Genomic DNA, 18,279 nt, shown 5'->3' with positions numbered 1-18,279 from the left:
ACTGCATGTCATACTCCGATGGGATGGGAGATCGATGCATGTCATACATGTGGGGTGGGGGTCTGCCGATTGCATGACCATCCTCCTGGGACTACACCCAAAACCTTATACAGATCACTAAACTAACAACCCACAAACAGCAAATACCCTACCCCTCCACCCTCTCCGACTACGACGACTCCGCCTTCCTCCCCCACTTCACAACCTTCTCCTCCTTCACCTACCTCATCGACGCCATCCGCATCTTGGGAAAAGTCTTCGAATGCGCGCGTCTAGACTCCACTTTCGAATACCACGCCGTCGACGTCGTAGACCAATACCTGTGCAACTGGCGCTTACACCTCCCGGCATCGAAAACAGACATCGTCTCCAACGACGGCCACATCGACGAAGTGCTCTTCCAGGCACACATGGTAAACGCCGGCAGCACAATAATGCTGCACCGCCCGCGCAGCAACCTCGGTTTCGGCCGCGTCGAAGGCGTAAACATATGCGTGCAACCCGGGCAGGTCCTCCTCCCCACGCAAACCCGCGAAATCCACACCGCGAAATGCCTCACCTCCGCTGAAAACATCTCCTCGCTCATCCGGCTCCCCGGTCCCCTGCTGTACCACACCCCCTTCTTCACCTGCGTCGTCGTAATGGCGTCCGTCGTGCACCTCTCCTACTGGTCTTTCCTTGTCCCCGACGGCCAGGACGACATCATCAAGCAGAGCATTCGGCTCGATGTCGGCACGTTGCAGCAATATAGCAATACGTGGCCGATTGCGAATGTGGTGTTGGGGCAGGTAAGGGGGGTGGCGCACACGCTGTTTAATAGTAAGAAGGCGATGTCAATACATCTTTGGAGCAATTTGCAGCAGGATGATGTTATTAGGGGCGTTATTGAGGAGGGGAGGAGTGTGCCGACGCAGCAGTATGCGCAGTTGATCGCTCCGTGAGTTTCTCCCTTTCTTTCTCTTCGTACTTGCTGTGTTTGGGCTTGTGCTAACATCATCGCAGGATGCTGAAATCGTAGACGTAACTTTTCGTCTTGTCGCTTTCGATTTTGTTTCGCATCGTCCTTGTTTTACTTGCGCGTTGTAATCATTTCCATCCGTTGTCTTCGTCGCGCGCGTCAAAAACGGTCGTTTCCCGACTCCAGCGAGCGAGCGAGCGAGCGAGCCTTCTACTTGTCAATTTTTCGGTCGTCGCTTTGATCCGCTATTATGCGACTCTGCTTGTCCGTATTATGAGCATACTGACATCACGCGTCATTTCTTCTATCGTGTCTGGGCGGTGGGCGGCGCATTCCATTGAAAAGTCCGAGCAAGCGGAGTTGGAAAAGAGCTCGAATTAATGAAGATACGAAACGCGCTGTAGTAGTAGTCGCAACGCCCTTGTGCGTGTTAATAGTAGAATCGAAAAGCTTTCTCAACTGCAATTCTGGTATATCACATTGTCATGCTCTGATTGATCGGAACAGTCTATTGTTCATTCGTCGAAACGCCGGCTAGTCCAGCGCTTCCTGTCGGATACTTCCGCCAGTCCTCCTCCGCATGCCCCGTTTTCGCCAAGAATGTCCTCAATTCTCGAGCTGCATATCCGTTGTCCCAGTCCACTAAATCTCGTCCATGTCGTATACCCATTAGAGCCCTAGCCGTGGCCTAGAGCAAGCTCATGACCGTATCTACAAATCGGCGTCGTCCTCATCGGGCAGAGGCATCTGGGCGGCGTTCTCCATCTCCTGTCGGTACTGGTCGAGAACGGCCTGGTCGACCTGGACCTCGGGAGGCGCCAGAGCGGGGGCGGCGACAAAGTCGAGAGACTGGTTGCCGACGAGTTTCCGGGCGAGCCAGAGGAAGGGCTTCTCGAAGTTGTAGTTGGACTTGGCGGAGATGTCGTAGTACTGGAGGTTCTTCTTTCGGTGGAAGGTGATGGACTTTGCCTTGACCTTGCGCTCCTTGACGTCGACCTTGTTACCGGTGAGGACGATGGGGATGTTCTCGCAGACACGGACCAAGTCACCTGGGGCTGTTAGCGAATGTGTATCGGGGGATTGTGGGCGCACGTACGGTGCCAGTTGGGGACGTTCTTGTATGTGATACGCGAGGTGACGTCGAACATGATGATACCGCACTGTCCGTTGATGTAGTATCCATCGCGGAGACCACCGAACTTCTCCTGACCGGCGGTGTCCCAGACGTCGAACTGGATCTGGCCGAGGTTCTGTCGTCTCGTTAGTAGGCGTGTCGCGGGCGGCAGAGGGGCGGATAACGTACTGTGGTGAAGCCGAGGGGGTGGACCTCTACTCCGAGCGTCGCGATGTACTTCTTCTCAAACTCTCCGGTCAAATGGCGCTTGACGAAGGTCGTCTGTGGTGGGGCTGTTAGCAACCTGCATCGCAGTCTCAAATTCTCGCAGTCTCGCCGTCGCGCGGCCGTCTCAATAGACGGGCTGCTATCGCGAGAAGCGTCGGAATGGGCGTCATACCTTTCCGGTACCACCGTCACCGACAAGCACGAGCTTGAAGGTAGGAACTGCGCTTGCAGCAGTCTCGGCCATGGTGTCGGGTGTTGTGGCGGGGTGATGTGGTGTGTGAGGGGGGTAGTGGGCAGAGTCTGTGGCAGAAAAGATGTCAGTCGGGGTCGCACAGGGTTATTGAGCAAAAGACGGTGGTGCAAACTCACGGGTGATAAAGAGTGGGGAAAGTAGCGGGCGTGAGGTGGGCAAGAAGAGGTTTTGTTGTGCTGAAGTGTTGGCGCCCCGGGCGGTGTAAATCTCTTGGCGCCTTCCGCAATTTTGACCTCACAGGCAGGCAGGCAGAGGCAGAGGCAGCGTTAGGCAGCGATAGGCTTCTTTGTCTCAACAGCCCGGGTTTGCCTTGCGCCTTTGTAGTCATAGATTGTGATTTACTGGCAAGTTTACTAGCAATTCCTTTCTGTTTCATCCCAAAGCAAACAACGCCGGGTATCATGCTATGCTTGTTGGCCAAACCGAGTGCGCCACGCGCGCTGCCGCCAGCCTTGCCTGCCACCCATCCAGCTCGACGTATCTCCCAGTTGACGTATCTCGTGATTTATAATACACTACATGGGCAGCAAGTGACAGCCCAACAGCCCCCTTCCGCCCCAGTTCCTCCGCGGTGTGAGTTGCATCTCAACTGTCTCTGCCGGGCCGCCCGATGGGTTGGGTCGCAGCGCCTTGACGGTAATGGGAATCTGCACTTGTCAGCCTGCTGCACGCCCGACTGAAGACAGCATCGTGTGCAGCGTGATGCGACGTACCCCTTCGTTCTGCGACACGGCCTCGGCCATGCGCGACAGGTTCTCGTGGTTTGTCCAGTCCACCCAGCCGAACTTGGTTATGGTGTCGTACACCTGTAAGCCGGCCGTCGCTGCCGGGCTGTCTGCGACGACGCTGTTGACCTTTGCAAAGGGCGCTTCGAGTGCGGCAGGCGGTGCGCTCAGCCCTGCCTGGGCGCCGTTGGCCGTCGTCGCGTCGCCCGCCTGCGCTGCCAGCCGCGCGTGGTGCTCGTGGAGGCCCTTCTCGATGCGCGACATGAGGTCCTTGTAGTCATTCTTCAGCCGTATGATGCGCGCGCGCGTGGTTCGGACTGCGACGGTCAGCGACCCTGAGTGACCTCGAAGATGACGCAGGCTCCTTACTCTGGGGGACATCGATATCACTGCGTGGGAAGCCGTCCAGCGTAGTCAGGCCGGTGCTCATGCGGACGCCATGCTACAACAAGACGTCAACTGCTTATCCCACCCATAGCCCTGATTTGCGTACCGAATCCAGCACCTGCCCTAATGCCTTCAACTCTGTCTCTACTCGGTCCTTCTCGGCCATGAGCTCCTGCAGCGTCAGCTGCTCTTTTGGTATGCCATTGGAGTAGCCTGCCGACGTGGGCCCAGACGAGACGGTTGGCGCGTGTATATCATCCATGGTGTGGAATGTTTGTCGCCGCAGAGTTTAAGAGTGCGTGAATGCTTACTACAGCTGGAGCTTGGATGTGGGGGTGGGAGCTTGAGGGAGCTTGAGCGTGCGGGGCAAAACCGCCAGGACGGTCGCCTTCCTTTTTCCTCCCTCACTTCTCTACCAAACTTCATTATCCCCAAGGCACGCGCGTGACCTCTTGCGTGCCAAATAAAGAGAATACTCCAGTCGCTTAGTATGCTCAGTCTTGCGATGGCTCGGCTCGGCTATAGACATACTTGTTCTGCACCTCCGCCGCTCCTGCCGTCATAGTGAGACGCGGTTACCAAAATTTGGTGAGAGCAACGCGGCCGCCATGTTAGCTGCCTTCGTCGATGGCTCACCACTCGCCCCTAACGAAACTCTGTCCATGGCTCTCGGTAAGCTTGTGTAGAATGCGCTTTACTGCGCGCCGTCTGGACCCTTTCCCTTAGATGCCGCCATTACGCTCTTGAGAACTTTGCGCCTCTGCGCTTTCCTCCCGTCCTAGCCAGTAGTCATATCCAAAATGCCTCAGCCAGCTTCCTTATCGCTCTGCAGCTCACTTGTCTCTCCTTAAGCCATCGTCGTTGGATGCAGTAGTATTTATCTCATGCGCTGAAAGCCTTCGTACCCGTCCTATCCAGTGTCGACCGTACGACCACGGACATGGCATATGTGTTGTCGCTCCGGCCTCAGAGCCCACTCAAGCGGTCCTTCAGCGACAATCCATACCTCAACTCCTGCTCTCCTCAGAAAGACACACTACTGGCACCACTGAGCGACATTACTGCTCGCAATGCTTCCGCGTGCTCGTTGTATTCTCTTGGGGCGACTAGGGCAGGCGACTGGTCTCGGAGCAACGAGAACACACCACCACTTACCTCTCAGTCGCTCCTCGATCTCGTGCCTGAGAAAGCCGGCTTCCCATTCAGTACAAGACATGTCATCGAAGAACCACGCAAGCGGAACTGTGGGCCTGACCGACCACCGCCATCTTTCTCAAGACTCACAGTCCCGCCGAGGCCGCATGCAAGAGGATATCACAGCTCGCAGCAAATAGCGGAACCTTGCTCTGACAGCGACAGCTCGGCTGATGATATGGACATTGACGACCACGACTTTGAAGAGACACACCTGTTCAATCTATACGAAGCCATACACGTGCCATTGCCAGAGGGTCGCTTCACCGATAATGACGGAGATGAGCCGCGCGAAGACTACGAAGAAGCGCCTGCGACTATCTCTGTATCTTCACAACCCTTTCGGCGATGGATGAGCACTTTGAGGCGTCGACACGCGCACAGGTGGAGGGATAACATCGCTGAGATACCACGGCTATCCTTTGACACCGCTGATGGCATGTCTGTCCTCTCTCGACCGCTGGGAAGGCTGTCTGAATCTGTGCGCAGGACATCGGAGTCTATGACATCGTCAATGGGCTACGTGACAGCAATGAAGTCGACTTCGATGACCATTGGCAGCGCGAGCATTGCACCACGCTCAGAAGCCGGAGTACCAGGGAAGGTTCGCTTGGGTAACAGAAGCAGCAATTATTCCGAAGCGCGTAGATCACTCGAGAGTCACCGTGGTGCGCTAGGGCCTGTGCTTGATGAGAGCGCGTGGCTTCGATCACTACAGCGTCGCAAGGTTGTTGAGGAGCTGATCTCCTCGGAAGAGAGCTACATTGCAGACCTCAAGGTCTTGATCAACGTATGTTACCTACCACCAAGTTGACTCTACCATTCTAATCCAAGCAGGACTATTTCATGATCCTTACTGCCCTTCCTACTCTGTCAGGCCAGACAAGATCATCCATACAACAGAATATCTCCCAGATTCTACAGCTTCACGAAGACTTGCTCGCCGAACTTCACCAAGTTGTACCTCAGGCAGACTTCACCAGAAGCGCGTACCAAGAGACATATCCCGTGACGAAAGCCAAACATATTCGCTTTCATAGCGCCGACATTGTGCCGGGGCGCTTTGCCGAACACAAGACTGCCAGGAGGCTGAGGCATTCTTTGGAGATTGGACGATCGCCAGACCGCAGACCGCGAGGCCTAGTAACGGACACGCAGACGGCCGGGAACATTGCCAAGATCTTCAACAAACATGTAAGCTATACGCGACTCTTACAGTACTCTTCGCTAACAAAATCAGATGAAACGCTTCTTCACATACGAGGAGTACGGCGCGCATTGGACGACCATGTCGCAAGATCTCACAACCATGTGCAAAGGACTGCATGGCTGGCAAGAATACGAGCGCGGTGTCGAAGCGCTGCAGAAGGTGGTCGCATCAGAGAACAACCGAGAGGCAGGTAGTAAGAAGGCGCTTAGCTTTCCTGATCTCTTGATCAAGCCGATTCAGAGGGTATGCAAGTACCCCCTACTGTTCGACGACCTATGCCGCCACACTCCCGTCTACGACGATCCAGAAGCGCATGCCGAACTGGAGAAAGCTCTTTTTCGGCTGCAAGAGACTATCCGCGAAGTCAACAAGGCCAAAGACGATCCTCAAACTCGGCGACTCATCGAGATTACATGGCAGCTACAAGATCGACTGGCGTTCTCAGAGCAAAAGATTTCCCGAGCTCTTGTCTTCCGCCTTCTCGGGCATGTTCTCCTATGTGGCGCTCTACACGTGACATATCAAACACCCGATCGTATCAAGGGTGCGTATATGGTTTGCGTTCTGTACAAGTCATGCCTTGTACTCGCAACAGCAAGCCGGTTCCACACACCATATACTGTCGTCGCTTCGATCGGGCTTGCCAACGCTAGCATCGAGGAATGTGATAACGGCCGCGGCATACAGTGCCACACTGCTCCACATACGTGGAAATTCGTCTTCGAGTACGGCCATCGCTTACACGAACTCATCTTCAGCGCCTGCACTTCTCATGAAGAGGAGGTTTGGAAGAAGCAGCTGCGCGAGCGTATTGTTTATGAGACACACGATTTCGTCGAAGGCCAGTCTACCATGCAGGACATGTATACATCCCTATCGCTAGGCCTCAAGTCTCTTGGGCCTGTCTTCGGTCATGCGAATACTCTAGTACGGCGCATGTCAGTCCATCGAGCGGCGACTCTCGGTGCGAAGACCAACACGAGTCAGGTCATTATCAAAAACACCCAGGCACAAAAGCTTCCCGATACGCCCCCGACGTTTTCGCCAAGTATAGTAACTCGATCTCAATCGCACCTCTCCGCAAATCACATCCCTATACTTGCACCGCGACGAGCTGAGCGCGTACGTCTCGAGAGTACATTGGAAGACGTATGGACAAAAGACATGTTGCCCTTTCCGGGCATGTCAAACCGGAGGATGGAGAACCAAATCAGAGCTTCAGCAAACTCAGTGATGCGAAAGCTAAGCATAGCAAGCATAGCAAGCAATTTCTCGCGTCGCTCGCCCAGTCTCTCCAACACGAGCAACACCCGGTCAGAAGACTCTTTCGGAAGCCGCGTTCATAAGATGTCGAACGGGAACCTGCGAGCTCAATCAGCGACTGATCGAAGGCCGACCCCTGCACTTGTCGACTTCCATTCCGCACCCGCCGCGTTCCTACCTGAGGACTTTGAGGTCGAAGACACGCGACCTTCGAGTAGACGCCGCCGTCTTGCCAACCGAGCGATAGGCGTAGAGCGTCCAACCGATAAGCCACTACAGAGCAAGCCGAAGAAAGTTCGACGTCTCTCCACGCACCTAATTAGTCTCCCACGATCAGAATCACGCGCTCGCGTCACCGAAAGAACCGTCTCCCACGCATCAACAGCAACTACCGTACGCGCACCACCTCCTCGCGCCGAGGTAACCAAAAACATAGAAAACAGGAAACAGCGACGGCAAGAAGAGCCCACCCCCGAATCCCGGCCTGCATCTTCAAACCACTCCACCTCGAACAAGTTTTCGAAGAGCAAGAGTAGGATCTTTAATTTCTTCCGATGATCCAACACACATATCCTGTTGGACCAACATCACATACCAGCTGGACACGCATTGGGTGTCCACAAAACGGCAACGCATTGCAAGTTCATACTTCCCTTGACGACGTAACGACCACACTATCCTTGCTCCAACAGCAAGTACGAGAATATGAATACTACGACTGAGACGACGGCGACGGCAACGGCAATAACTCCGATAACCAAGGGCCAGTGTAACAAACATAATGATTAATCATGCGATCAGCACAGCGTTACTGCAAGGTACACCCGCTCTCTCACGATCTGGGCGAAAGCCTGCCTGCCCACGTTGGACGGCGGGTGAAAGTCTGGGGGATCGGGAACTCGGCATGACGTCATGTGGCTAGCGGGTTTGGGACATGGACACGTACGTACTGGTACCTGGGCACGCGATCGCATGATGGAGGGACGGCGTTGGTTTGTGATGGGATAAGAGTATTTGGATAGTAATGATTGAATCATGGTTACATGTTTTGGATTAGTTGAGTGAGATGCGCACTTGACGTTTACCCTTGGTTGAGGTTCAGCCTCATCGAACCGCGGGATGAAGCAGAACACAGCCAACATGCAAGACCGGCCTCCACCCTTGTCATCTTGTTTCAGCCCAAAGAGCCTCAATGCAATATGCAAAACAAGGCGCGAGAGCTTGCGTGCGCAATTACCATGCCAGGTGAGAGTACGTAGAATACCCTTGGCAATGACGTAGCCCGCCCACCCGGTCAAAGCTCCAGATCACGTAGCTCTAAATAGCCCCTCTAAAGCTTCCCCTCCATTCCCTCACATCACCAAATACCCCATTCCAACTCATCTACACACTCTACTCTACCCTCAAACCACTCAAAGCAACCTCCATATACCCCAAACGAACCGAAACCAACGAGTTAACCACACAAAATGGCCCGCGGCAACTCCCCCCAAACCCAAGTCTTCTACAAGGGCAGCTCCGGCGACCAATTCTGCATCTTCGTCGAGAGCGTAGAGGAGCTCCAGAAGTGGAAGGCTGATAGCACGATTCCCATGGTCGACGTTGTTGCGGGTTGGAAGGTGCTCGTCCCTGAACACGGCAAGCAAGGTGTCCTCAACACGGCTAGCAAGCAGCAGCTTGAGAACGAGTTTGGTAAAGATGCCAAGGAGGATGATATTTTCAAGAAGATTCTGCAGGAGGGTAGTGTGCAGAGCTCTGAGGTATGTTTGTCCTTGCTGTGTTTTGTGTGGGATTGGGATACGACTTTTCGAGTCGTTTGCCCCGCCGTGCGTTGTAAGGACATTTGCTAACGTGAATGATGAATAGAACTCCGAGCGCATCGGCATCACCAACGAGACCCAAGGCGGACGTCAAGCCCACTAAACGCTTCGTTGCTGCTTCAGCTTCAGCTTCAACATGAACGACGAACGATTTCTTTCGATATGATATCATGATTTAAGGAAGAGCGTAGGGTGGGATAGCCGGGCACGTAATACTGCTGGCTTGCAAGGAGGGTTTCGGGCATAACACGGTCTTTGCTGGAAAGTAAGGCTTGTTGGCCTGGGCCTGCATCCTGCATTGTTTGGTAGGTAACATAAATGAGATGGATAACCTACAATGATTTTGTGCTTGGTGATGGTGATGTGGTGTGGTCTATGTGGTGTGATGTAATGTGATGTGAGCGCTGCTGTGTATGAGGGAGATGTGTAGGTGCTGGCTGTCCATGATCTACAACTGCACCTTGGTGAACTTCGGCTAGTGGCCCCAGAACTATTATGCCTACACGTTCGCCAACCGATTTGTTGATCTTGTTTAATGGGTTTTGTAGTAGCCGCGCTGCGACTCTCCTCTCCTCCCATCTTTGCCGTTGCTCGTCTTTAATGTTTTCTTTCCCTTAAAACTGTAAGATGGGTCGATTGCAAAGATGCACTCCGATGTGTATAGCGAGTCGACGGGATATGCGGCGATCGTAGGACAAGATGGCTGTGGTATCGGCCGGGAAGAAAGGTTGGAAGAGAGGGAGTGTGTCGGTGGTTGTGGTGTGGTGGCAGGATGAGATGGTGTGTGCGGTAATCCTCGTCATTAAAGACCCAGGTAGAGCATGTTGCCAGCAACGATCTTTCTTCGCTTCTCCAGAATCTAACGTTTCGATGGGTAGGTGGTGATTGTAAGGCAGGAAAGCAGATCTAGCGACTACATGAAAAATGGCAGAGTTGGTGACTTGACGTCGATGTAGCCTCCAGGGCGTACAGGTCTTTCCTAGGGTGACGTGGGAGGAAGTCTGTCGATCTTGTTGTACGATGAAGACCACAATGCGTATCTAGGTATCTTGCAATGCAATGATACTCTCCAATGGTCACAAGCTTTTACAGATGCAGTTCCTGATAGGTAATCTAGTACAGCTGCCGACCCTAAACCGGCTATTGATTGCCTAGCGCAGCACGACCATCTATCACTAATCCGTGAAGCGACCGAATACGGGAGGCAAAGTGTCTTGGTGGAGTCGCGCGCCGAATGTTGCAGCACTAAGGAGTCTTCTAAAGAACACGAAGGACCGATGGAAGGTGAGGTTGTGCCGAGGTTGAGCCTACTATATCCTCACTCTTCAGACAAGATCCTTTGACATTTGGTGTTTGGTTGATGGAATGCTGTGTAACCTGTCAACGTTGGAAATGAATGCACTGCCTCGTGCAATGTTGTGCGCAGGACCAACATCTTGGGTTACACAAAATGTTTACCTGCAACACCTGGGCAATGCACTCCCCAGGAAGATGACAGCGTAAGGCCCGGTAGATCGACAACACCTGCATACCGCAATAAAGCCAACAGTGCCGCGCCGAACATTCCGATGCAGACATCCATTGCATTGCCACAAACACGAAGTCCGCGCGAAGCCACCAGAGAAAAGGGTGTGCATGAAGTCGCAGTCCTGACGCAGGGCAAGCACGCCGTCTCTGAACGGTGTCGCAAGGCTGAGAGACCACCTGCATTGTTGGCGTGCACACCCACCGTATTTAGAATTTTAGATTCTTCCGCTTGCAACATCGACCTCGGGACCTTCCCCCCGTGCAACAGGACCACCAGGCACGTCATCCGCATAGCTCAAACACCACCGCCGTGATACGAAGCGCTCATTACCGACTATTGGTCGATCCCACCGCCTTCGCTGTCATGGAAGCGATGTAGACACGGGATATTAATCATGTTATTGCTGTGTGGAATAGGAGCCGCGGAGGAGACAATGACGGGACGGGCTGGTTCAACATGCGACGCTCTGAAGCGAGACATGGCAATTGGGTACAAAGCGCATACGTCCTACGACACCTGTCTAATATAGCAATATAAGAGACGGATATCCGCAGGGTTGGTGAGAGGCAGCGAACAGTTGTAGCGCACGAGGGCAGGGAAAGCCGGTTTTCTGGCTTGAATCATGCGAGCACTGGTGTGAGTGTCCGCGACGGTTGCAAATGGGGGGCGGCGATCGCTCGTATCGCATCGCATCGCAGAGCGGCTGGGAGGTAGGTAGGTCACTCCTGCGCAGCAACAGTCGCAGTCGGTGTTCACTCTGCGGGCTCCCAACAGCTTCAGACTGCGTCTTGCATACCAAACTACGCACAATCAAAGACCACGCGTTAGTTTCACTCTGCCTCAGCCACAAACATCGCCGCATCGCATGGGATCGCCATCGCCGCCCTGGTACCACCTCGCATCGCAACCTTTCTAAATTCTTGCCTGGCGCACGCTGCTGATACGAGGGCGAGGGCGCCGCTCGGGCCTAGTGCAAGGAACGTGAGCGCCGCTGTGCATGGGTTGATGGTGGTGATGGTATTTCCCGATGACCTCACCGTGACCCGCCCAGCCTCTCGGTAACTAAACGAACGGACTGCGAGCAACCGAGGGGGGCGTGATGCGTTGTGGAGACTGTAGTTTAATTGGATCGAATGGGGTAAAGTTTGCTTGGGTGGGTGCTTCGTTCGGTGTATATCCAGGATGAGCGAGACTGGGGCGTGCAAACGGGCGTGCGATCATCGTGCAGTGTCTTTCCCTTGTCTTGTGTCTTTGAGTTTGTCGGCTGGCACCTGCTTGCTTTCTACACTCTCGATTCTTTCCGGACTTTTTGCTCGCTTCGCTTCTCTCACCTTCACCTTCTCCACTATCGTCGTAGCTGGAGCTTCGATCTCGAAACCGACTACAAGGATCGAAAGAGGTTTTCAGGTACCGCCTTTGAGCCGAACAAGGGACCCTTCTGGTGAATGCGCATCATGCCGACTCTTATGTGGTTGCGCTCTGCTGCGGTTGTTGCTCTTGCGACACACGCTACTGCTCAGCAATGCTGTAAGACGGAATTGATATCGTGACCATGAGCGACGACTGACTGACTGAACAGACTACCCTGGTGGCAACAAGGCGCCGGACACAGAGAAGCCATGTTCATCAGAAGAAGGCTCTGCCTGCTGTCCGGACAAGTGGGAGTGTCTCGACAATGGTCTCTGTCACTATCCCGCCGACAACTTGTACGGCCGATACAGCTGTACAGACAAGGACTGGAAATCAGAAGGCTGTGCTTCGAACATGTGCACATACGGTAAGATCGTCAATTGGTTCAGAAGAACGTTGCTGAGATAGACTAGGCATGACCGTTAAAGGCGGCGAGTCGATAACCCAGTGCTCCGACCATGACGACCAGTGGTGCTGCAACGCAGACGCCCAGAACGTGAATTGTTGCAAAGAATCACCATCACCGCGACCCTTCTTCGCGCTACAAGACGGCAATGCGTATGCGACCATTGGCCAAAATCAAGCTTCTACCCAACCCAACATTGCGACTATCACTGGCCTGGCGACGAGTGGCGGTGGATCAGGAGGAGGAAACCAAGCATCGAAGACGACAGCAGGAGGTTCTTCAGGCTCGCCCTCTACCGACGCACCAAACTCCGGTTCCGCAACTGCCACGGCCGACGACGCCTCAACCACAGCCACGCCCTTCAGTTCCGTCTTCCAAAGCCTCTCCACAAGTGCCGGCGGCGGCGTCGTCACAATCCAAAATACCGTCCTAGTAACCCCCACCCCAACCGCGGGCTCCAGCAACGCCAACAACGACTCCTCCTCCTCCTCCAACGGCGGCTCAAAATCCAACCTCGGCCTCATAATCGGCTGCGCAGTCGGCATCCCCCTCGCCCTCGCCCTCGTCGGCATAATCTTCTGGCTCCTCCGCAAGCGCCGCCAACAAAAAGCCAACCCCTACCACGACCCTGCCTCCGAAGTCGAAGGCGACAGCCCTCTTGTTGGTGGTGCTGCTGGAAAACTCAGCAAGAGCAAGAAGGAAACATACCGCAACTCGCGCCCCGCGACCGCGGAAATCGACGGGAACCCAATTGGCGCGGGGCGCGCAAATCGCGTCTCTGAATTACCGTCTGGAAACGGGTTTCAACCGGGTCATCAGGGCACGCCTTACGGACCCGACGCCGTTGGAATCGGAGGCGGAAACGGCGATCCGAATAGGACGACTTGGGATACTATTCCACCGCAGTACTCACCGGCGAGTAATCAGGCTGCGTTTGCGCATGCTCAGCATCCTGAGGCGACGGAGCTGGCGGATACGAGTGTGCATCCGGTGTTAAATGAGAAGGGACAGCCGTATCAGGCGTATAGGCCGCCGCAGCCTGTGGCGGAGCTGCCGAGTGTGACGACGCCGCCGGAGGATGTCGAGAAGCAGATGCATCATCGGTAGAGCGTGGGCATGAATATTGGTTGGTGGGGGCGTTTTGGGAGTATACACAAAGGCATGGGATATGGGGCATTTCGGTCTTCTTTTTCGTTCTTGAAGCAAAATATAGGGATGATACCATGCACGGATTCTTTTCGTGTGTAATGAGTAGGATTCAGATAGCATTCTAATCTTGAAATGAAAGACTCACGTTACTTACATTGTTAAGAATCTTAGCAGCGGATAGTCATGAACATTATAAAATCAAACTACGCTATACTCACATATCAACATCCCTTTTCGGTGAGCTTGATGAGGAAAGGCGGTGTGTGGGGAAAGGGCAACGAGTCATGGGCCGAGGCGGCATGTCGTCAGCCCTTGAGCCCTTGAGCCCTTGAATCTCGACCGTGAGATGCGAAAGATAAACGTGTCGCATCCGCCATTGTTCTTGACACACAGATCACAACACCCGTCTATACCCTCTGAATCCTTCCTTTAGTGTTTGTAGTTCTTCGATCATCATGATACATCTCCCCGATGAGTTGATCCTCCACATCATCTCCTGTAAGCATCCGTGCCCATCACACGCATCCCCCACCCAGCCCTGACCTCCCCCAGACCTCGAACCCTCGGAGCTCGTCGCCCTCCAACACGTGTCGCGTCGCTTCCTCAATCTCTCACGCGACAACAACCTCTGGAAGTCGCTATGCTTCACCCACTCGGTCGCTGAGCGCCGTCGCCGCCGCCTCGAAATCACCACCGACATCGACCCCCGCCTCGCCGAGCTGATACGCGCCGCCGACACGCTTGCCAATACATTTGATACCACTGTACATGATGAAAGCGCGCCAAGTGCTGAGTCACAGCAGGAGCGCAATCAGGAGAAGCGGAGGCAGGCGCTGATTGCGAATTGGGATCCTAGTTACCCTGATGAGAAGGTGAATTGGTACCAGGACTTTATACAGCGGCATGCCGAGCAGAAGATTAGCTGGTTTCAGGATGCTGGGACGGAGGAGAGAGATGAGGGGGTCATAAGGAGGGAGGCTACGGGCGCGGGCATCTTGTTCGACGACGATGGCTTAGCAGACAAGCTCATCGCTCCCCTCGACGATGGCAGTATCAGCATCTGGGATGCCTCAGCGAGCAGCGACCGACAGGGCAAGATGATAGCGAAGAGCGACATCGGGCTGCTACCAGGCAGAGGCTCAGACCTCGACTACGACACACGCCTCACACAAAGCCAAGCCATCATGACGGAAACCGGTGCCGTCGAATGCGTAAGCATCGACAGCAAACTCCACAAAGGCTTCTTCGCCGTCAAAAACGCCCTCAACGAAGTCGACCTCAACACCCTCCAAGTCGTCTCACGCACGCCGTACCCCTTCCCCATCACCGCCCTCTCCGAAGCCCACCACCGCACCCCCCTCACGGTCGGCACAAACTGGACGCTGCACCTCCACGACTCGCGCAAACCTCCCACCCCACCTTCCTCCGTCCGCTGCGAGCTCATCGGCGGCCCAACCGACAGCGACTTCTCGCGCCTCGACACCGGCGACTTCGACGGCCACGTCTCCCTCTCCCAGCCCGGTGCGCTGTCTATACTCCACCTACCTACAACGCGCGACTGGGATGGAAACGGCGATATCTGGGTCGCAGGACGCTTCACCAGTATGTTGAACTTTGACCGGAGGTCTTTCCCGAGACTACGCGGTACTGTGCATTCTGGCGCGAGACTGTCTTGTATCACGGCTATACCGCATCCCTTTGTACCACAAGATCTTAGACTGGGCAGACCGTACAGCAGTCCGGCATTATTGCGCGACGCGAAATCTACACCGGGGTATACGTTGATTGCAGCGGGTGAATACAAAGGCAAAGGCTCGCTCGAACTATATGGCCTCTCGAATGAACCGTCTCGTTCTATCAACTCAAGCGATAGCCGCACGACGCGCAACCAGAAAGCATATTATCAGAATCGTCAGACGGCTAGTAGCTCCAAGTTATTGGCTGTTGCACCGCAAGGCACAAGACTCGTTTTCTCAGACGGAGACGGGAATTTGAAGTGGGTTGAACGGGATGGAAGTACGCCTGTGCGGCAGTTCAATATTAATGATTTCCAGAGGAGTAAGGATGGGGAGGCTGTGATGGAACATCATCATCATGGTAGTCTTGTGAATGCGACGCCGGACGAGGAAGCGGGGTGGGGGGATATTGTGCAGAAGATATTGCCTACAACGAACCCCTCACTGTTGACACCTTTCGCCCCTTCGACTTCCTCCACAGAAGCACTCGGTCTGAATAACCTTGTTCTGTGGACGGGAGATGGCAAGTTGGGTCTGCTGGGCTTTGGCAAGGAACCGCCGATGGCGAGGGATGTTTTTGAGGATGCGCTGGAGAGGCAGGGTGATGGGGAGGAGGGAGGGGAGAAGATGAGGGAGAGAATGTATGGGGTTGAGATGAGGAGGGCGTTGGAGCATCAGGCTAGGGAGTTGAGGTGGCTGAGGGGGTATGGACTGTGAATGAGAAGGGTAGAACATTCACTCAGAAAGAGCCTGGTTTGTACCGTGGTTCCTTGGGGGTGCTGGTGCCTGGTAGGTTCCTGGGTGGTACTTAGGGCTTCGCTCCTGCCCGGGTATAAGCATTGTTCGTTACCTTGAACGGTTCTCTACTCAACCACCGAAAATGTCAGTCAACGCTTACGCCTCACCCATTGCTCTCGGCGACTCGAAACGCGCGAACCCAGACAAACACTCCTTCTTGGAGCTACCAGGCGAAATCCGCAATCAGATCTACGATTACGTTGTCAAATGTCCGACACCGCTTGAAGTAAAATACTACGGAATAGAGCCTTGGACTTGCGATCTGGGTCTATATTTCAACGGCCAGTCACGCATCCCGATCAATCTCTTCCTCTCCTGTCGAAAGATATACCATGAGGCCGCTTCATCTTTCTACGCCAACAATACATTTACCTTGGAACCGGATATCAGACGTTCAACATACCACTCCTACGCTGAGATATCTAGCACCTTCATCACTCGCTTAGGCACTCAAGCCCGATGGCTCACTAAGATGGAGCTTGATGTGAGCTCCCTAGCAGATTACCAATATCACAGAATTGACGAGGGGCTTGGCTTCGTATACAAGGATTGGACCGAGCTTTTCGATGTTACTACTCTCCTTCGCGCTATCTGGAGTCGAGACTCGCCGGTGCTTGTTTCTTTCACCAGGTCGCAGCATCCCAGTACTTTTGAGTGTGACGCTACTGCCGTGACTGCTATCTTTCAGTCCATCTGCCAGGGCCAACTTCAACTCCGTGGTTATGGACAGCAGCTGCGCGCGGTTGCTTTGAAACGCGACGGATCAGGCGGGATACTCAACTGGGGTACTACTCCAGCTACACCTCAGCCATGGCAATGCCCAGGTCGCTTCCAGGCGAACCCTGATTTTCTGACCGACTTCACCGCTGAAGACGACGGTTCTCGGCTCAAGCTTATCTCGCAACGTAGCAAGCCCTTGACTTTGCTAACCCTGCCTGAGTCTATTCAGGACCGCATCTTCTGCATGGTCGTACATCCCATCGAGGGAACAAGCATCGATCTTGACAATGACACGAAATTCGATTGCGGACTCATCCACGTCAACAGACACTTCTACCGCACTTGGCGCGACAAGTTTCTCTTCGAGAACACGTTCATGTTGACCATGAGCACAAAGCAGATACAAACGACATTCGACGACTTCAACCATCTCCGGACCTTCCTCCGCAAGACCTACATGCCCAAGTCAACCTACTCAAATGGAGAGCCAGACACCATTACCGCGAGGATTGTTACCCGGGACGAGGCGCATCAACAGCCCGGTCCATCGTACGTTCTGAAATTTGAGATGGACGGCGATGTCTCACTGGCCGATGTGCGTATCAATGCTTTACCATTCGTAATGGAGACATCGACTACCCAAGCATCAAACACAGTTACAATCCAAATTTGGACGACCCCCGGCACCGACGGGCTACCTACTCTGACTGCATCTCATACCATGACACTCCACCAGCTGCGACTCAAAATCGTATTAGCGATAATGCACCACGTGTATTCCATCCCAACGTTCCACCGAGACGAACTCCCAGATCTCTGGATCAACGGCTTCGGCGACGTCGTCCCGACTCCTCCTCCTACTACTACTACTACCACTCCCACTCCCACTACCACTACCACTACCACTAATACCCGTATACCATGCTCCCCCACCGGACCCTGGCACCCAGCCTCCACACTCATACACAACGCCGACTGGGACGAAGACAACTACTCCATCTCAGAGCTCCATCCCATCGACTACGTCTACCGCAACAACGGCTGGGGATTCCATTCACAATGTCGGTATCCAGACAGTATCTATTGGCAACTTTTTCCGTTTTGTAGGAGGACGAAGGAGGTGCTGCCGTATCTTGTGCGTTGTCTGGATGAGGCGGGGTTGCCTGATGACGAGGACGGGATTTTTGGACAGTAAGTACTGGTTGTGAGGTTGTGAATTGTGGGTGGGAATGTGCTAATGGAGGATAGGCTCAGAGATACGGTTGTGATGTGTGAGTGCAACGAATGGTTGGGGTTTTGTCCGCGGGAGCAGAGGGATGGAGAGAATCTGGGGCTTTTCGGGTAAACTGGGTGGGAGGACCGGTGGCTACATCGCTGGAT

At 54.2% G+C, this 18,279-nt stretch overlaps 8 protein-coding genes across 8 annotated transcripts; 6 read left to right on the top strand and 2 right to left on the bottom strand.

The window, feature by feature from the left end:
- Positions 1-34: 34 nt before the first annotated feature.
- On the top strand, positions 35-941 carry J4E84_008092 (uncharacterized protein; the record flags this gene model as incomplete). The annotated part of the gene is made up of 2 exons (XM_049390670.1): positions 35-40; positions 141-941. 2 exons carry the CDS (start codon positions 35-37, stop codon positions 939-941), a joined length of 807 nt encoding a protein of 268 aa, XP_049241771.1.
- Positions 942-1,669: 728 nt separating this feature from the next.
- GSP1 (GTP-binding nuclear protein gsp1/Ran) lies at positions 1,670-2,544 on the bottom strand (the record flags this gene model as incomplete). The annotated part of the gene is made up of 4 exons (XM_049390669.1): positions 1,670-2,007; positions 2,055-2,208; positions 2,262-2,354; positions 2,473-2,544. 4 exons carry the CDS (start codon positions 2,542-2,544, stop codon positions 1,670-1,672), a joined length of 657 nt encoding a protein of 218 aa, XP_049241770.1.
- A 665-nt stretch (positions 2,545-3,209) lies between these two features.
- J4E84_008090 (uncharacterized protein) lies at positions 3,210-3,927 on the bottom strand (the record flags this gene model as incomplete). The annotated part of the gene is made up of 3 exons (XM_049390668.1): positions 3,210-3,595; positions 3,648-3,720; positions 3,772-3,927. The coding sequence occupies 3 exons, from the start codon at positions 3,925-3,927 to the stop codon at positions 3,210-3,212; spliced, it is 615 nt and encodes a 204-aa protein (XP_049241769.1).
- A 346-nt stretch (positions 3,928-4,273) lies between these two features.
- J4E84_008089 (uncharacterized protein) lies at positions 4,274-7,890 on the top strand (the record flags this gene model as incomplete). Its single annotated transcript, XM_049390667.1, has 4 exons — positions 4,274-4,347; positions 5,025-5,649; positions 5,697-6,053; positions 6,100-7,890. 4 exons carry the CDS (start codon positions 4,274-4,276, stop codon positions 7,888-7,890), a joined length of 2,847 nt encoding a protein of 948 aa, XP_049241768.1.
- A 911-nt stretch (positions 7,891-8,801) lies between these two features.
- J4E84_008088 (uncharacterized protein) lies at positions 8,802-9,255 on the top strand (the record flags this gene model as incomplete). The annotated part of the gene is made up of 2 exons (XM_049390666.1): positions 8,802-9,092; positions 9,199-9,255. The coding sequence occupies 2 exons, from the start codon at positions 8,802-8,804 to the stop codon at positions 9,253-9,255; spliced, it is 348 nt and encodes a 115-aa protein (XP_049241767.1).
- A 2,879-nt stretch (positions 9,256-12,134) lies between these two features.
- J4E84_008087 (uncharacterized protein) lies at positions 12,135-13,603 on the top strand (the record flags this gene model as incomplete). The annotated part of the gene is made up of 3 exons (XM_049390665.1): positions 12,135-12,207; positions 12,260-12,457; positions 12,504-13,603. 3 exons carry the CDS (start codon positions 12,135-12,137, stop codon positions 13,601-13,603), a joined length of 1,371 nt encoding a protein of 456 aa, XP_049241766.1.
- A 497-nt stretch (positions 13,604-14,100) lies between these two features.
- J4E84_008086 (uncharacterized protein) lies at positions 14,101-16,098 on the top strand (the record flags this gene model as incomplete). Its single annotated transcript, XM_049390664.1, has 2 exons — positions 14,101-14,143; positions 14,198-16,098. 2 exons carry the CDS (start codon positions 14,101-14,103, stop codon positions 16,096-16,098), a joined length of 1,944 nt encoding a protein of 647 aa, XP_049241765.1.
- A 163-nt stretch (positions 16,099-16,261) lies between these two features.
- On the top strand, positions 16,262-18,094 carry J4E84_008085 (uncharacterized protein; the record flags this gene model as incomplete). The annotated part of the gene is made up of 1 exon (XM_049390663.1): positions 16,262-18,094. The coding sequence occupies one exon, from the start codon at positions 16,262-16,264 to the stop codon at positions 18,092-18,094; it is 1,833 nt and encodes a 610-aa protein (XP_049241764.1).
- Between the last annotated feature and the right edge of the window lie 185 nt (positions 18,095-18,279).

The sequence above is a fragment of the Alternaria hordeiaustralica genome (assembly GCF_023758085.1).
Source record: "Alternaria hordeiaustralica strain BMP 2776 chromosome Unknown scaffold_19, whole genome shotgun sequence".
Lineage (NCBI taxonomy): Eukaryota > Fungi > Ascomycota > Dothideomycetes > Pleosporales > Pleosporaceae > Alternaria > Alternaria hordeiaustralica.
Note: the sequence above shows the minus strand (reverse complement) of the source record. Positions and strands in the feature narration are given on the sequence as shown.